General features: G+C 54.0%; 8 protein-coding genes across 8 annotated transcripts; 3 read left to right on the forward strand and 5 right to left on the reverse strand.

Annotated features, from left to right (window-relative positions):
* Positions 1 to 265: 265 nt before the first annotated feature.
* G647_09623 (uncharacterized protein) lies at positions 266 to 1,309 on the reverse strand (the record flags this gene model as incomplete). The annotated part of the gene is made up of 1 exon (XM_008725617.1): positions 266 to 1,309. The coding sequence occupies one exon, from the start codon at positions 1,307 to 1,309 to the stop codon at positions 266 to 268; it is 1,044 nt and encodes a 347-aa protein (XP_008723839.1).
* Positions 1,310 to 1,846: 537 nt separating this feature from the next.
* On the forward strand, positions 1,847 to 2,880 carry G647_09624 (uncharacterized protein; the record flags this gene model as incomplete). Its single annotated transcript, XM_008725618.1, has 4 exons — positions 1,847 to 2,038; positions 2,089 to 2,434; positions 2,491 to 2,611; positions 2,673 to 2,880. The coding sequence occupies 4 exons, from the start codon at positions 1,847 to 1,849 to the stop codon at positions 2,878 to 2,880; spliced, it is 867 nt and encodes a 288-aa protein (XP_008723840.1).
* Positions 2,881 to 2,935: 55 nt separating this feature from the next.
* G647_09625 (uncharacterized protein) lies at positions 2,936 to 3,640 on the reverse strand (the record flags this gene model as incomplete). The annotated part of the gene is made up of 1 exon (XM_008725619.1): positions 2,936 to 3,640. One exon carries the CDS (start codon positions 3,638 to 3,640, stop codon positions 2,936 to 2,938), a length of 705 nt encoding a protein of 234 aa, XP_008723841.1.
* Positions 3,641 to 4,118: 478 nt separating this feature from the next.
* G647_09626 (uncharacterized protein) lies at positions 4,119 to 5,607 on the forward strand (the record flags this gene model as incomplete). The annotated part of the gene is made up of 2 exons (XM_008725620.1): positions 4,119 to 4,238; positions 4,297 to 5,607. The coding sequence occupies 2 exons, from the start codon at positions 4,119 to 4,121 to the stop codon at positions 5,605 to 5,607; spliced, it is 1,431 nt and encodes a 476-aa protein (XP_008723842.1).
* Positions 5,608 to 6,357: 750 nt separating this feature from the next.
* G647_09627 (uncharacterized protein) lies at positions 6,358 to 9,087 on the reverse strand (the record flags this gene model as incomplete). The annotated part of the gene is made up of 1 exon (XM_008725621.1): positions 6,358 to 9,087. The coding sequence occupies one exon, from the start codon at positions 9,085 to 9,087 to the stop codon at positions 6,358 to 6,360; it is 2,730 nt and encodes a 909-aa protein (XP_008723843.1).
* A 345-nt stretch (positions 9,088 to 9,432) lies between these two features.
* Positions 9,433 to 10,323, forward strand: G647_09628 (proteasome component PUP2; the record flags this gene model as incomplete). Its single annotated transcript, XM_008725622.1, has 4 exons — positions 9,433 to 9,470; positions 9,519 to 9,597; positions 9,648 to 9,994; positions 10,047 to 10,323. The coding sequence occupies 4 exons, from the start codon at positions 9,433 to 9,435 to the stop codon at positions 10,321 to 10,323; spliced, it is 741 nt and encodes a 246-aa protein (XP_008723844.1).
* A 288-nt stretch (positions 10,324 to 10,611) lies between these two features.
* G647_09629 (uncharacterized protein) lies at positions 10,612 to 11,974 on the reverse strand (the record flags this gene model as incomplete). Its single annotated transcript, XM_008725623.1, has 5 exons — positions 10,612 to 10,704; positions 10,756 to 10,963; positions 11,018 to 11,350; positions 11,405 to 11,718; positions 11,828 to 11,974. 5 exons carry the CDS (start codon positions 11,972 to 11,974, stop codon positions 10,612 to 10,614), a joined length of 1,095 nt encoding a protein of 364 aa, XP_008723845.1.
* A 1,744-nt stretch (positions 11,975 to 13,718) lies between these two features.
* G647_09630 (uncharacterized protein) lies at positions 13,719 to 15,939 on the reverse strand (the record flags this gene model as incomplete). The annotated part of the gene is made up of 2 exons (XM_008725624.1): positions 13,719 to 13,960; positions 14,010 to 15,939. 2 exons carry the CDS (start codon positions 15,937 to 15,939, stop codon positions 13,719 to 13,721), a joined length of 2,172 nt encoding a protein of 723 aa, XP_008723846.1.
* Between the last annotated feature and the right edge of the window lie 810 nt (positions 15,940 to 16,749).

Genomic DNA, 16,749 nt, shown 5'->3' on the forward strand with positions numbered 1-16,749 from the left:
CCTCACTTTTCGCTTTGTCAAATTTCAGACAGCCAGCTTTATTGAGTCAAGAGCATGCTCACGATACATCAGCGGCTCCTTCCATCTGCTATTTATTTTCTTAACCAGTATTGAACTTAGAAAACGCGCCTTAGCCACGAAGGAGCTGTCCCGTTGTGAGATCACACAGCCCAATATCAACTCTCACCAGTTCGTCCATCATGCTCTACTCACGCCCTGGTGGCTTTTCCAGTCGACCTTTGGCTCCTGCAGCCACTCCCAATCTTCAAAAGTTACCACGACGCTCTTCATAATGTGTTGGCTTGTTGATTGTCGGCATATCTTTTCCAACCCAATCGGCCGTCCAGTCAATCATGCGGGCAAGAGACACGACAGGGTAGCCGTATAAGCGCTGAGCGGCCAGCGTGCTGTTGTACCATCCATACTCTGATTCCGTCCCTTCAAAGATCGGTGTCTTGCCGAAACGACGGCCGAACTCATGTGCCGCCATCCGCACGCTCATATGCTCTGCTCCGCCGACATTGAGTGGACTAGTTGGTGTTGTGACGTGGGCCAGGGCCCCGAGTATCTGTGCGTTGCTGTCTCCTTGCCAGATGACTGAAGCATATGCAGTCTCGATCGGGATAGGAGTCCCGCTTTTCACCCACCGAGCGATGTCATGGAGGACACCATACCGCATATCGATGGCATAGTTGAGTCGAATAATTCGGCCTGGGGTGTTATGGCGCCGTGAGAAATAAGAGAACATGCGCTCCCTGCCGACACAGCTCATGGCGTAGTCGCCAGCCGGGCTTGGTTGGACACTTTCGTTCCATCCGCCGCCGCTGATTGGAGCGAAAGAGTAGACGCACAACGTCGAGAAGACGACAATGCGCGAAGCTTTGAAGCGTTCCGCTACCACGGCCGGTACATGAGTGTTCATTGCCCAGGCAAAGCTGGGATCTTCATCCGCACCAAACTTCTTGCCAGCCATGTACACAATGTTGGCGACGTCCGGTAATGAGGCAACGGCTTCTCTGTTCAGGAGATCACAGGTGATGGTTTCCAGGCCCCAGCTCTCGAGACGTTCGCGAAGACCGGCCTCCGAAAATCTTGCCACTCCAATGACTCGCTTCGATGGTGTCGCACGCTTCGCCATGCGAGCAATGGTTGGGCCTACTTTACCGCCGATCCCCAGAAACATGATATCCCCTTCCACACTCTGGAGCAGTTTCGGAAGCCAGATCGGTGGCCGCGATAAAAGTTCCTCGACTGCATCCTCCGACTCAATCGTGTCGGGCAGGTTATGTGCCTCGAGATACTCTGCCATGGTATCTTGCGGACGGTGCGAAAGAGAGGGGAGTACGCGGCTAGGTGTCGAAGCTTCACCCATGAGAACAGGGTCGACTATCGACGAGGCACTCCCTTACGAATGAACGAGAGTTTCAAGCGGTCTTCGGGGCGGCAACTGCATATAAGGATGAGTTGACGTCGTTTCTGGTGTTTTCGGCTCGATCTGAAAAAGATTTGAGAGGCTTGGAATCTCGACAATACCGAAATCAAATACCCATCGAGCATCTCTGCACTATTTTCAAATGTGCCGATCAACCACCTGTTTCCGCTCACCTGCAGGGTCCATTTGGAGAGTTTGTGGAGGAGACCCGCATTTCGACTCCCCCAAATCCAGGAACTCGGGTCGTTGCTGGAGACGAGGGGATTCAAAAAAAATGCTTGGAGATGCTGCAAGTCAAGTCGGCAATGGCTGGTTTGTGCCGCTACTGGTCTTCCCATCGCCACTCTGTTGTTGACACCAGACCGATACGTATGTCCAGCTTCTAAGCATCTGGTTTATTGAACCTGTCACGCGATGGCTCCTTGGACACACCTGCTTAGATTCCTCGCAGAGGAAGACGGCCAGGTGCATCTGGGTCAGGTTGATTCCAAGAAGTGGCCCGATGTCGGACTAGCAATATACAATGGCGAAAGGGTCGATGTCAAGCTGGTAACCGGGTCAGTCTTTGACGGTGTCGTGACGAATACCACGATGCACATATCAAAGGTGTGGCACGGATATGTGGCACCAGATGATATTCTCTGACTTTCTTCTAGCTCCTACCTCCCCTGGAGATATCTGAAGTGCCAATCATCCGCTGCTTAGGCTTAAATTATTACGAAGCTGCAAAGGAAGCAAAGGCACCTGTACCTGAAGTCCCCGTCTTGTTCGTCAGACCACGTACTGCGCTCAATGGACCATATCCAGCTGCAATCAACATTCCGAAAATTGCACAGGATGGAACGAGCGACTATGAGGCGGAGCTGAGCATAGTGTTGTCAAAGACTGGTCGGGACATATCGGAAGACGAGGCAATGGATTATGTGCTGGGGTACTCGTGTAGCAACGATGTCAGCGCTCGCACACAGCAGTTCAAGAACAGCCAGTGGTCGTTCTCGAAAGGTTTGTTGGCGGCTAGGTCTTATGGCGCTGAGAAGTTTCACTGATCTCGCTCGCAGGCCTCGACGGCTCTTGTCCTATCGGCCCCATCCTCGTCGCCCCTTCTGTGATAGAGGATCCGCATAATCTGAAGATTCGAGCAATCTACAACGATGGTGTCGTGCAAGATGCCAATACGCAGTGAGTCTCAAAGCAGGCATGCGCAATGCTCAGGAAAATTAATCGAGATGCCTCCACCCAGGGACATGATCCATAAGATCCCAAAGACCATTGCTTTCCTATCGCAAGGTACTACGCTGGAACGAGGCACCATTATCATGACTGGTACTGGTCCTGGCGTCGGCCTGTTCCGCAATCCCAAGGTGGTGCTCAATCACGGCGACGACATACGGGTGGAAATCGAAAAGATCGGCACCCTTATCAACAAAGTACATTACGAACAAGAATAGACCGCGGGGACCACCGCGCTCTACAGGCCGCTTTCGAGGTGAAGAAATTTATATATCATTGCTTGTCCTCTTTTCTATGGGCGATCTCCAGCCAGTATTTGTTGCATTCCTCACTCAACCGTCTTATATTTCCACCTATGGCCGAATCGGCGCGATCAATCGGACTCTGTGCTTCGCTTGGTGGTAAGGATTCCTCGATGAGGACGAGATATGCCTGCTTTCCAGGACCGCCTCCGTGGACTTTTCGTTCCGAAGTGCCCATGTTTCCGATCGCAGCGTCGGCCTTGTACAGTCTGACGCGTTCAACGTTGTCCGCCTCTGAGGCTGCTTGCACCCAACGTCGAGCGTAAATGGCTTCTGTCTCTTCGTCAGGCAGATCGAAGCGCAGCGACGTGATGTAGGGGGCGGCGAATGTCCTTGAGCAACCAACAACAGACAGCCTCGAGAAGACGTCCCGGGTTGGGTTGCGAAAATGCGTCAGAGCCTCGCGGGTCCACGGCGTCGGTTTATTGAGAGCAGCCATATATGCTTCCGACGAAAGGACCGATGTGGAACGTGTATCGTAGAACATCAAGAAGTGCGGCCTGTCGTCGAGCGCACGATATCTTCGACCTTCAACAAAGCCAGGGATGGAAACCCGCTCGGGGATATGCTCGCAGTTGTGCCATCGCTGGTACTTCAGCACGTACTCGGCGTCGATGTCGGCCCAGAACGCCATCATGCCGGTGCAGTCGTCCTTGTCGGTTTCGGTTGCAATCATGGCGGCGGATCTTGTGATGGTGCAAGCTTGGATGGGAATCTCGATGCTGGTCCCGGGCCTCCAAAATTGATGGACAAGCAGCCAGGTTAACGAGCTCAGGCTCGTCCCTTGAGATGTTGTAAGTCTTCCTATTCTATCTAGCGTCGGAAGAACCAGGGAATCCTCCAACTGCTGAATCAGTCCAGATGCGTTTCCTCCACGATCCTCCTCCACAGCCTTCCTCCACACCCTCCTCCAACACCCTCTCCACAGATGCCAGCAGTGCGTTTCCTGATATGGACCGAGATCGTCCTGACTGATCCACTCTTTATGTACCTGTCCCCTTCCGTGATATAGCACCAGGTTCGTTGCAACGATACCCAAGTATCTCAAATCCACAGCACGACCGACAACTACCATGGCTTCCCTCGACGAGGAGAAAGTAGACGTGGCCTTCGTCGAACGCTCTACGAGCCTCCAGGACCAGCCCGCTGTCAAGATGAGCACCTCAAAGTATCTATCAACACGCTTCTCGACGCTGAAGCCAACCTTGACAATCCCGCCAAACCCCATCAAGTTGCTCGGTCTCTTGACCAGAAAGAATTGGCTGTTCTTCGCGGTAAGTGGATGTTGTAATCATCACAATCAGCAACAGGTAGCTGACTCTGGAGCGACAGGTCGCCATGGCAGGCTGGACGTGGGATGCATTCGACTTCTTCACCGTCAGCTTGACAGTCACACAACTGGCAGCGGAATTCGACAAGAGCAATACAGACATCACCTGGGGAATCACCCTGGTGCTAATGGTGCGCTCCATCGGAGCAATTATCTTCGGCCTTGCCAGCGACCGATACGGGCGGAAGTGGCCCTTTGTGTTTGTCAACGTCATGTTTATTGTCCTGGAGCTGGGCACCGGCTTCTGCCAGACGTTCCGGCAGTTTCTGGCCTGTCGTGCCCTGTTTGGCATCGCCATGGGAGGTCTCTACGGCAACGCCGTCGCCACAGCCCTCGAAGATTGTCCCCTTGCGGCACGAGGAATCGTCTCGGGCATCCTCCAGATGGGATATATCCTAGGATACTTGCTCGCAACGGTCTTTGCACGCGCCCTCGTGGACACGACTTCACACGGGTGGCGCCCGCTGTTCTGGTTCGGAGCCTGTCCGCCCGTCCTGATCATCGCGTTTCGACTCACCCTGCCCGAGACGGAGACGTACCTCAACCGCGAGAGGGTGCGGAACGCGAGTAAAGCGACCGTGTCGACTTTCGCGCGCGAGTTCAAACTCTCCTTCACCAACCACTGGCTCCTCCTCGTGTACATGGTCCTCCTCACGGCGGGGCTGAACTTCCAGACGCACGGCACGCAGGATCTCTACCCGCTCATGCTCAAGAGCCAGTACGGCTTCTCGGCCAACGGCGTCACCATCACCAACGTGGTCGCCAACCTGGGCGGTTTCGCCGGCGGCGTGACCTGCGGCTGGATCTCCGACATCTTCGGCCGGCGCGCCACCTTGCTCGTCACGTTCCTCGTCTCGGCCACCCTGCTGTACCCTTACACCTTCGTCTCGTCCCGGGCGACGGCCGCGGCCGGATTTTTCGAGCAGTTCTTCATCGAAGGAGCCATGGGCGTCGTGCCCATCCACCTGCTCGAGCTGTCGCCCGGGTCGTTGCGCACCTTCTCCGTCGGCACGGCGTACCAGCTCGGCAACCTCGCCTCGTCGGCGAGCTCGACCATCGAAGCCACGCTCGGCGAGCGATTCCCCCTGGAACCCACCGCGGCGGGCGTCAAACGCTATCACTACGGCAAGGTGATTTGTATCTTCACCGCCTGCTGTCTGCTGTACAACATCTTGGTCGTGCTGATCGGGCCCGAGAAGAAGGGCGTCAGCCTCAACGTCGAGGATGACGGCGACATGAAGCAGGCCGTCGGGCACGAGCACGTCGATGAGATTCTGGCGGCCAAAATGCAGGCGGGCGTCCAAAGCAAGTGAGTGAGTGCGTCAGCAAGGCAGACTCCTTGGAACCCAATCAATCAAACCGGGTTGTTCCGTGGAAGTTGGTTCATTTGGTGTTTCTATTTTTTATTTCCCCCGGCCTTTTGTCACCAAACCCCACCCACTTGATGTATCAAATGCAAAATGCAAAATGCAAAATGCCAAAGTGACGAAAGATTAATATTCAGAGTCGTGCTCACCCACCCACTGTATACTCTCCTTTCTCTTGCATTTCGCTTTTCGCACACGCCCTCCCCGCCAGTGAGAAAGTCTTGCGTCTTTCTACACACCAAAAGCATAAGTGCGTGCCACGGGGCGGTATATTCATACATACATACGCATACACACACACGCACACCCACCATGCTTAGCCACGTAGCACGTACGTCGAGAGGAGAGGCCGCTAACAGATTCCTCTAATTAGTTATAGAGACAAGGGGAGCAACATTGTGAGGTTATATCGTCGGGATGAATGGGCTGCTGATCGCCGCAGTGGTGACGCGACATTTTCCGGAATCCACTTTGCATAGCATAGCGACAGACACGACACACCGAAAGACTGTGTGACCAGAACAAAAAATCTAGGCATGGGTATCATTTGCGTGTTTTCTTCATTCCTCTCACGTCCAATCCAGTACATTCCTGTCCCGACTCATTTTCATCAAGGTCGTAAAAAGATCCCAGTGCTGGGCCCTATGTTTGCAGCTTGCACAGTTGAAAACAACGTTCCCTTCCTCTGGCCAACAATCAAATGAACAGGTCATCCCGTTTCTGCACCTCCGCGTTCGTCAATCTCCCGCAGAGGCTGAGCAATGACACGGTTTCCGTCGTGGCGAACCAGTTGAGTGCATCGATCAAGATCTTCAGGTGTCTGTTGAAATGCTCCTCGTATTTCCGAATCGACTCTTCTATCCTCTTCATCCGTGCTGGATCTGTCGGTTGCGGAGGTGGTGGTGTCGCGCCTCCAGGCTTGGCAGGTTTCAATTGAATGCTCGTATCAGCGTCGTAGATGGACTTGGTGACGTGCTCGACGTAGGACGCAAACATCCCGCAACCGGTCATGAGCTTCGTATGTAACCGGAGGAGTTTGGCCTGCGTCAGGCCAAGGTCTTTCATGCATGAATCCAGCATGTCGACGTGATCTTGCATCAATTCATCGACTGTCGGCTTGGCCTTGGGGTTGAGTCCGGGCCTCATCTCTTCGGTGTCGTCTCGCTCGGCATCGTCCACCTTTTTCATGAGCTTTTGCCAGTTCGGCTCCAGGACTTCTGCCGTGGCGAAAAAGAGCATTTGTTGGACAAAGACAAGCATCCTGGACCGAAGCGTCCATACCCGCCGCTTCCAGAGCTCGAATTTCTTGTCGGACGACTTGTGGATCCACGCCCTCTCCTTGGTATGAGTAGACCAGCAGCCGACGAGCTGAGTCTCGAGGTGGCGAAGCGCGAGGGTGTACCTGAAGATGAGCTGATAGCGTTTCACCGTCTTGCGACTAATGATCAGGGATAGGGGGAAGGGCACTTGATAATCGAGCTCTAGTGCGTCGAATCCGATGATGTCCTTCTCCTCTTCCTTTTTCTTCTCTTCCTTCAACTTCTCCGTTGCGGAGATCTGCGAAGCGGCAGGCGTTTTGTATTGATCGATCACCGAATCCGGGTTGTCCTGATCCATGCCTTGCACGTTGACGACCTTGATTAGCCATTGCGTCAGTCCGACAGAGTTCATCTCCACCTTCACATCCTCTTTGAACGGGTCGGCGACTGCAATGCTGCCTGGTTGGTGAAGCACGAGATCCAGCAGCGACTGTAGCTTGCCAACATTGACGTCCCGATGCTTTTTACGCAGCTCAGAATCACTGAGTTCAAGGAAATAGAGGAAGAACTCGGCCCGGTCTAGGAAGAAGTAGTGTTTCAGGGACCGCAGTCGACTTCGAAGAGAGTTCTTGGTCAGGAGGAGATGTAGCAGCTCCTTGTTGGCGAAGGAGTATGCGGTGTTGACATTGTCGAGAAAGCGTGGGTCGTCGAATGTGGCGGGTGTATCGACGATCTTGCTGCTGATGTTTACACCACCACATTCACGCACCACATTCAGGTACTTGCCCGCTAAGAGGACCTTCTCCCGCATGGCGTCCAGTTGTGGCGGTACTTCTTTCTCCCGGATGTAATATCGCTTCTCCCAGTATTCATCGGTATAGTCCTCATCAAGTCGTTCCCGCTTAATACTGGCCCGTTCACCAATCAGAAATTCCGAGTGGGGATCATTGATGCCTCCATGGTGAAGCCATTCATTAAGCATGACCATGTAAGGCCGGCTGGACTCCCGGAGGAGCATCTCTAGGATTGATCTGGCAGCGGGATCACCAGAGAACGTGGAGAGTCGGGTTGTCAGTAATCCCAGAACATTACCACCAATGCATCGTTTCTTGGCCAGACTGCCCGGTAGCAGATCTCCGCCTTCCTTGAGCCGCTCGATGATGTTGTCCGCGTCGAAGTCGTCGATGGAATCATCGATGTCTTCTTCCAGGAGGGAATTCTTCTTTAAAAGTTCTTGAGCGAGTGAATATAACTGAGTCAGACACTGCGCGGTGGGAATGATGGCGATATGCATCTGATGCAATGTAAACTTTGGATCTGTGAGGACCTTCATCTCCAGCTGAGCAATCAAGATGAGGTAGTCCTTTAGAAGCTTCCGGATTGCTGCACAGAGAGCGTGATTGACCGAACCAAATTCTTCGCGACTCTGCACCTCGATGAAGGCCTCAATCGCGCAATGATGTGTGGCCATGGAAAGCATCGACGTTGTGAGGTCTCGCAAGCTCGGGTCGAGGCCGGGCAGCGGATGGAAAGAAGGCCCATTGAGGCGGTGTTTTTCTTCCGCAGGGTCGTAGCTGTCTTGGAACCGCACGTACTGCCCTTCGAAGCCCATAAACACATACAGTAGATCATCCAGTAGTGCATGTTCTTGTTCCTGCATGGACAAGTGATCGAGAGGCAGAGGGTCAAGATCTGCGGGGGCGTGGCGCGATAAAGGCGGCACCGTAACCCTCACAGCAAGAGGTGCGGAAGAATGAGGGATGAGCGATACCGAAGGTGCCCATGGCGGGGAAGGCGTGCTGGCATCTTCATCTGGCTGCTTAAGCACAGGACTGACTACACTCCGCCTCGCACCATTCCGGGCGGCAGTATTCGGGGGCTCCTTCTTTGGACTTCTCCTTGTGTATATGGTCTCCGTTGTCGTGATGGTTGACTTCTCCCTTCGTCTGTATTCGAGACCACTCAATCGCCTCTCGGCGTTGGAGGCTACGTTGGCTCCATTCCCCGGATCTGCGTTGCCATCTGGCAGGACTGGAGAGCCGGCGTCGCGGGCAAATGGTCGCTCGTCTCTGGTGGCTCTGCTCGAGTTCACGCGTGTGGTGCCGTTCGAAAACTGCGTACTTCTTCGATCAGTAGCGGAGGCGCTTCTGTAGTGGAGAGAGGTCATATTCGTCGGCGGTCATCGTCGTCGTCGTCGTCGTAGTGTGTCAAAATACTGCAACTTCTTACGGAGCATGTGGTGGGGGTGATGTTTCGCTGTGTTTCGTCAGTGGCAGCGGAGCGCGTCGCGCTTGCATCGACGAGGCTGAAAAGCTTGGCGCAGAGAGGGAGTCGCAAGGCTGAACTGCATTGCGCATCCCCAGCTTGCCTGTCCTCCAAAGCCACCAACCTCGTTTTGCAACATCTGGTGCTTCGCGAGACACGACCCGATCCTCGCCCCTCTCAAAACCACGGATTCGCCTGATAGCAATACCTTTTCCTCCCGGACCGTCCTCGTTGTCGAGTTCCCACCATGTTTATTGCAAGATCCGAATATGATCGAGGGATCAAGTGAGCGGCTTCACATCCACGTAGAAGTATCGAGCTAACATAGGACAGCACCTTCTCTCCCGAGGGCCGTCTTTTCCAGGTCGAATACTCGTTAGAGGCCATCAAGCTTGGGTCGACGGCCATTGGAGTACGGTCAATGCATGTTCTCTCGGTGAATCATAAGTCTAACACGTCCAGGTTGCTACGTCGCACGGCGTACTTCTCGGTGTCGAAAAGCGCGTCACATCCCCCCTGCTTGTCTCCTCCAGCATAGAGAAGATCGTCGAGATCGACCGACATATTGGCTGCGCCATGTCCGGTCTCCAAGCCGATGCGCGGAGTATGATCGAGCACGCCCGTGTCGAATCGCAGAACCATGCCTTCAACTTCAACGAGAAGCTCGGCGTCGAGAGCTGTACCCAGGCGATCTGCGATCTGGCATTGAGGTTTGGTGAAGGAGCCCAGGGAGAAGAGTCGATCATGAGTCGCCCGTTTGGTGTTGCCCTGTTGATTGCAGGCTGGGACGAAGATCAAGGGCCCCAGTTGTGAGCCACGTACTACATTGAAGGAGTTAGACCATCTGCTTACGCGTGGCAGGTATCACGCAGAACCGTCAGGCACATTCTACCGCTACGACGCAAAGGCAATCGGGTCCGGCAGCGAAGGCGCCCAGGCGGAGTTACAGTCAGAATACCACAGATCCCTCACCTTGGAAGAGGCCGAGACGCTCGTCTTGAAGACGTTAAAGCAGGTCATGGAGGAGAAGCTGGATTCGAAGAACGTCCAATTGGCGAGCGTCACGCGCGAGAATGGCTTCCGAATCTATTCCGACGAACAAATGAGCACGGTGGTCGCCAGGCTCGAGGGGGATTAGACTAGGAGTACGAAACAGCATGTAATATCATGTGCATCGTTTGGCGTCAGGGGCGGGCAGAAAACACCATGCTCAGGGCATCCAAATTGAAGACATCTCGACAACTTTGAACTCATGCCACCTTTTTCCACACCACAAGTGATCGGTTGATGCTCTGCTAATGATTTTATCTCAGATCTATGGCCGGTTGGACATTGACGACCGCCTCCAAGGGCTAATCTCAGATCTATGGCCGGTCGCACGTATTGACTACCGCCTCAAAATGGCTAATCTCCGTCTCTGATCTATTTACTCGGTCGGACGCTCGGCTTGAGGAGTGATGCGGGCAATGTGTCGTCGCTGGCCATCTTGCCAGTCAATGAGAGCCGAGTGCGCAGTGACCTGTTCTGGTGTCAGCGAAGTTTGCAGGGAAGAATCACCGTCTCGACCTACGCGGTTGTCCCACACCACGACGGTGTTCGGCCTCCATCTAACACGGGCCTGAATGTCCTGACTCCACGCGATGTGTTCATACAGGAATTTCAGGAGGTAATCGCTCTCCTCTTGCTTGAAGCCCACGATATACCGGGTGAACTGGGGGTTGACAAAGAGCGCCTTCTCTCCGGTAGCCGGGTGAGTCCGCACGACCGGGTGGATGGATCTATACTCTGTCAGTCAAACTCTACAGGCCTCAAGCGAAGCAAACCAAACTTACGAGACTGGGGCACGGCGGTAGATGCTTCCTCGGTTCTTGGCCGCCGTGGCTTGCTCATAGCCCGAGTGGACAGCCTGCAGTCCGGCAAGACGTTCCTGGAAAGCCGGGGAAAGTCGCTCATACGCTTTGGCCATGTTGCAGAACAAGGTGTCGCCGCCTGCTTCCGGGATGTCGAGGGCGTAAAGGAACGTCGTCCCAGGAGGCTGGTTCTCATACGTCACATCACTGTGCCACGCGATCGAGTTGGTCCGGCTGGTCAAGAAATCGGCAAAGGTCTTGTCGTCGGCGGCTCGATGGACAAGGTGGACCTCTGGGAATCCTTCAGGGGCTCCGCTGTGGCAACAAGGGTCAGTCTTCGAGTATCGAATAGACCGCGTCCAAGCCTACCTGGTGGGATGGATGTGCAGTCTTCCAAAGTATCGTCCGAATTCCAAGGCTTTCTCAATGGGGAGAGAAGCGAAGTCCTGGTCCCGGAAAGCAACGACCTTCTTCTGGGCCACAAGGAGAGCCAACTCGTCCTTGCCCTTGTTGTCGAGTTGCGAGAGCTGGACGCCCGTGACCTCTGCGCCGATCGAAGCCGTGATGTCTTCTAGCTTGCTCCCTTCCTTGAGGAGGTTCTTGAACGAGGGATCTGCATCTTTGCCGTGCTCATAGTGCTCAAAGGGTTCCAGTGGCTTGTATGTCTCGCCTTTTTCATTGTCCTGGTCAAATTCGTCAATATACACGTCCAAGAAGATGCCAGCCAGGATAGTACCCAGCCGCCAACATTCCGAGGACTGCGACAGGAATTCGAAAGACGAAACTACTCACCCAGACAGGAAGATAGTGCGGGAAGCTCGCCGGTGCGAACTTGCCCGTGCCGGACAGTTCCTTTTCCTTTTCGTAACTCACGGTTTGGATGTCCTTGTAGGCACCGACCCCGCCCTTGGGCGCAGGAGGTAGAGACGCGGTGGCCATGTTGGAAATGTATCTCACTTATGATACGGTGCTCGTATAAGATCTTACAGTCTGAAAGCCAAGTAACGAGTGATTGAGATATTCGCTCGAAACTAAAGTCAAAGTCCATGCAGGCCGGCGAGGACCCCGTCTTTTATACCACGCCATGGGTAATCGGCACGACCAGCCAGCGTGCGGCGTGCAGCGGGCAGCATGCGTGTGTGCTCTTGCGCCATTCTCCAAATCTTGGGACTTTGCTCATCAAATGGATTGCATTCCTTCGAAGTTTGTTCCTTTCGCCATCCGAAACATCAACCCCGCAGGACAGGACAGGGTAGGGCATGACAGGGCAGGACAATGCCAGGGGCCACCAGGGGACCATGGGAGACAGGCCATGCCAACGTCGGCCTCAAGCGTGCGCGCGTTCCATGTGCACTTCTCCGATGACGGCGACATGGGCAAAAAAAGGTCAGAGAGGACAAGACAATCGTCACGCTCCCGTTGGTCTCAGAGGACGATACGCGACCCCAGCCAGTACACGCTCAGTGGTGAGTGGGTGAGGTGCGATTGCGTGGGTGCTCACGAATTCTCGGTCCATATTGCGTGATCGCTGAAGTGGGAAGGTCCAGAGCGATTGCGCGACGAAGCGAACGCTGCGAAAAAGGGCACCGCCATCACATATCGCAGATCCCATGGAACCGGTAGAGAACCGACGAACACCGTCTGGCGAGTTCCATTCCGTGCTGATAAGCCGTTCCCACCAATTAGCATTCGAGCGACAGGCCGTCCAAATGTTCTTGGTCTTACACAAATGCAATCGTGCACAGGCGGCCACGTGGGATCCGATGTGATAGCGCCGGCCTCGCATCATGGTATGAATGCGGGCACCACGAAGCATGAGTACGAGCACCAGCATGAGTGCATAGGCTGGCTGTTTGTGTGTGTACATGACAAGGCGCTCGACGGCTTGGTCGAACAACAGATCATATACCAGAGGCAGCAGGACCAGGACGAGAAGCAAGACTACCCCCAACTTGATATGCAAGGGAGAAGGACTGACAGGACAGGCAGATTAGAGCACAGAGACACTTAAAGAGACGACCACAGCAAGGAGAGTGGAAGTGTCTTTCATCGGACAAGTTGCTCCTCGTACGCGTTCTGTACTGCGAGATCCCTATCCTGATGGTTTTTGATCCTATCTGATTGTAGCCACGCGTGTTAATATTCAGCCCGTCATGCAGTGAATTGGCATACTCGTCCGTATGTCAGGGCTGCAGCTCAGCGAGCTCGAGGTCGTCAATCGTCAAAGGTGCAACATCGTCGTTGCCAGCCGTGTGGGCGTGGGATTGGGATGGCAGTAAGGTTTGGAAGAGCGGCAGTGGGAGAGACGAGGTGGTCTCGCAAGAGTAGAGTCGGTGTACGTACGTCCGAAACGGCAGAACAATGAGCATCTAGTGGTGCGGGTCTTGCTCTTGGACATATATAGTGAGTGTGATTACATAGGCGTTGCGTTGTCACACTGAACACTGTACACGGTAAGAGTAAGAGTAAGGTATTGAACCTGGTAGAGCTGATTGCTGGTGGCATGGGCTTACTCCATTGTTTAGATTTTATCTAGATCTCTTATGGTGCTCGCGCACCAGCACCTTCTTCCTCCATTCGCAGTCATGCAAGAGGAAGCCGGATCCTCGCCCGTAAGGCGGAGTACTGTACATATTGTAACCACAGACGGCCACACAATCTACGTGTGCTTATACAATCCACATCAAGTCGTACCGGCACCTGATTGTGTCGACTTTGTGAGACCAAGCTCCTCGTAGAAGGCGTCTGTTTTGGGTTCTCGTCCGAGGAAGTCGATGAGCGTCTTCATCTCATCTTGGCTGCCTCCTTTCTCCAGCACTGTGTGTCTATACCGCCGGCCTTCTTTCGGATCCATAGGATCCTTCTTGAACACCGTGTAGAACATGTCTGTCGAGTAGACTTGGGACGACAGATAGCCGTAGTAGCCTGGGACGAGTCAGCATCAGCATTACGAGGCGTGAAAAGAACGCCTTACCAGCATCGTAGCCACCCATGAGATGACCAAACGTCGCCTGCCCGTTACCCCAGCCATTGCCCTCGCCCAATACCTCGGGCCCGTCGATCTTGCTGATATCCTTCCTCAGAGCATTATACGTCTCGGAGATATTCATCGCCTCGAGACTAGCATGATCTTTCGGCTCGTGTATCGTCATGTCGAAGATGCCGAAATGTAATTGTCGGAGGTTGAACAGAGCGCCATTCAGGTTCTTCGTCTTGATCAGCTTCTGAATCAGATCGTCTGGGATGCGTTCTTCAGGCTTGCTCGCATGTGAGCCGTTCGACTCTTTCCATGATTCTTCGTAGTCCGAGGACAAGGTTGAGTAGTGCCTGCTTAACGCCTTCAGCTGTGAAGGAGTCCAACACCAATTCTCCAACATCTGACTGGGCGCCTCGACAAAGTCCCTTACGGTATTGGTTCCATGGAAGCGGGAGTATGTCGTTCGAGAGACGAGGTCATGGATGCCATGGCCGAGTTCGTGGAAGAGAGTCGTGACCTCTTCGTGTTTCAATAAGCTGGGTTTCTTCGCCGTTGGCTTGGAAAAGTTGCAGACAAGCGCCGTCGCCGGGTATCTTCTCGTGCCGTTCTCTTGAATGAAGCCAGGTTGGAGGTTGAAGTTAGCGGCGTGTCCATACTTTCCCGTTCGCGGGAAAAGGTCCAGGTAAAGATATCCGACGAATCCGCCTCCCTCACCTTCATCGTCCCAGACACTGAAGACTTGCACCTCCTCATGCCAGACAATGTCCTGACCCTTGCCTGAGGGCGAGATCGCATCTCGGTCTTTGCCAACGACTTCGACAAAAGCGAGGCCGAACAGTTGTTCAAAGATCTCGAGCATGCCTCTGATTGTCGTTTGGAGCGGGAACCACTCGGAGATCAACTGTTGATCAAGCTGGTAATCCTTCTCCTCCATCATCCGATCATAAAAGCGGTGATCCCAAAGATAATACCGGCCGTCAAATCGCTCACCACGCGACTTCAGATCGTCTTCCTTCATCTTCTTGAGAGTCTCTATTTCGTCTAGGCCGCCCTGGCTTAGTCTTTCCCGCAAATCAGCCAAAAAATCATCCACGGTCTTGGTAGTTTTAGCCATCTTGTCCTCGATCCTGAACGCGGCATGGTTGGGGTAGCCCAGCAAGCGAGCAGCTTCGTCTCTGAGCAGGATGGCCTCCCTGAACAGCGGCACGTTCTGGTTGCATTTGTTCTCGTTGGCAATAAACACCCTCTGTCTCGTGGCGCTGTTTGTGACATATTTTAGGGCAGGGAATAGGTCGGGGTATTTGAATGTCAGCCAGTATCTATCGTCCTCCTTCTTCAGCAATGACAGGACGTCTTCCGGGAGACCGTTGAGCTCTTCGGCGGTAAACCATATCCCACCTTTCTCTTCATTGAGGTTCTTGGAGAAGGCGATGCCCAGCTGACTGAGTCTTTTCTTGATCTCCTTGAAGCGGTCTCGTTGCGGCCCGGCCGGGATGTTCAGCCCGTTCCGTACAAAGGATTTGTGCTCTTTCTCCAGCAGCCTCTGAGACTCGGGGTCCAGCTTGTCTCCTTTCTTGAGCACGGCGTCCACCAAGTTGAACACATCCTCTCTCATAGCTGCCTCGATGCTGTAGTCGTCCATGAGTTTCTCCGCTTCCGTGGAGGCGTCCCGCAGTGCTTGGTCGGTCGAGACAGATTGATAGAAGCCAAGAATATGCGCCTTTAGTGTCTGCTGGTTCTCGTCGTGGGCCATTGGCAGCAGCACGTTCTGAAAGGTCGCATCTTTCTGGGACAGTTTCGCCACGATGTCGTCTGTAACCTTCTTCGACTCAGCCAGCATGTCTTTGGCATCCTTCATCAACGACTCAGGAGTGGCCGTGAAGCTAGGCGGTGCCTGAGGCGGTTTCTTGAACTTCGACGCGGACATACTGGATGTGGTGACGGGTCTGAAGGAGCTCGTAGAGGACGCCGTTGGCTTGAATGGTCGGACCTGGTTCAAGATTGCGCCCAGGCGAGGAGGAGCACGAAAGGGAGCCAGAGTGATGAAGGTCACGAGGACAAAGAGGGCGGCGGAGGCGAGGAGAAGGAAGAGACCCTTTGAGCGAGCCAGCGTGACAGAGGCGATGGGTAAGATTCAAGCGGCTGACATGAAGAGCAAGAAGAAAGCGACCCCGATGCCGCGCTTATGGCCCAAAGTCAAGAGTAAATTGGCTTTGCGTGAAACGGCACGATGAGACGAAACAAAACGGGCGAAGATCTGTCAACGGAATACCAAATACCAAATACCAGCACGACCTGCGATGTACTATGGTTGACTGTGGTACTCCGTACTCCGCATTTTACTCCGCATCGACTCGTACGAGTACGAGGAGAGAGGCAACAAGAATTGCTCATGACTGTTTCACCAGGACACCATTTGCTGGGCGACGGCCCGACTTGCGGAACGTAAAAGACTCGTCGGTGCTGCCTCAAGAAGGTCGTCGCGGATTCAGTCTACGTTGACTATCAGACCACAATAACTACAGCACAGGGACTTTCGGGTAGAGCAAACTCAGGGCGATTCCTCTGAAAGCCACAGTGCTCAATCGTGTAGCACTTTTTTTCCTCTACCCGGATTTTGACGTGTATAATTGCGCAGAAGGAAGCGAGCGAGTTCCGCATGATCTCGTTGATTGCGGTGACATGAAGGCGCAGGCAATGCACGAGCATGAGTATATGATGCTACCGAACGCGCCGT

This window comes from Cladophialophora carrionii, assembly GCF_000365165.1.
Source record: "Cladophialophora carrionii CBS 160.54 unplaced genomic scaffold supercont1.10, whole genome shotgun sequence".
NCBI lineage: Eukaryota > Fungi > Ascomycota > Eurotiomycetes > Chaetothyriales > Herpotrichiellaceae > Cladophialophora > Cladophialophora carrionii.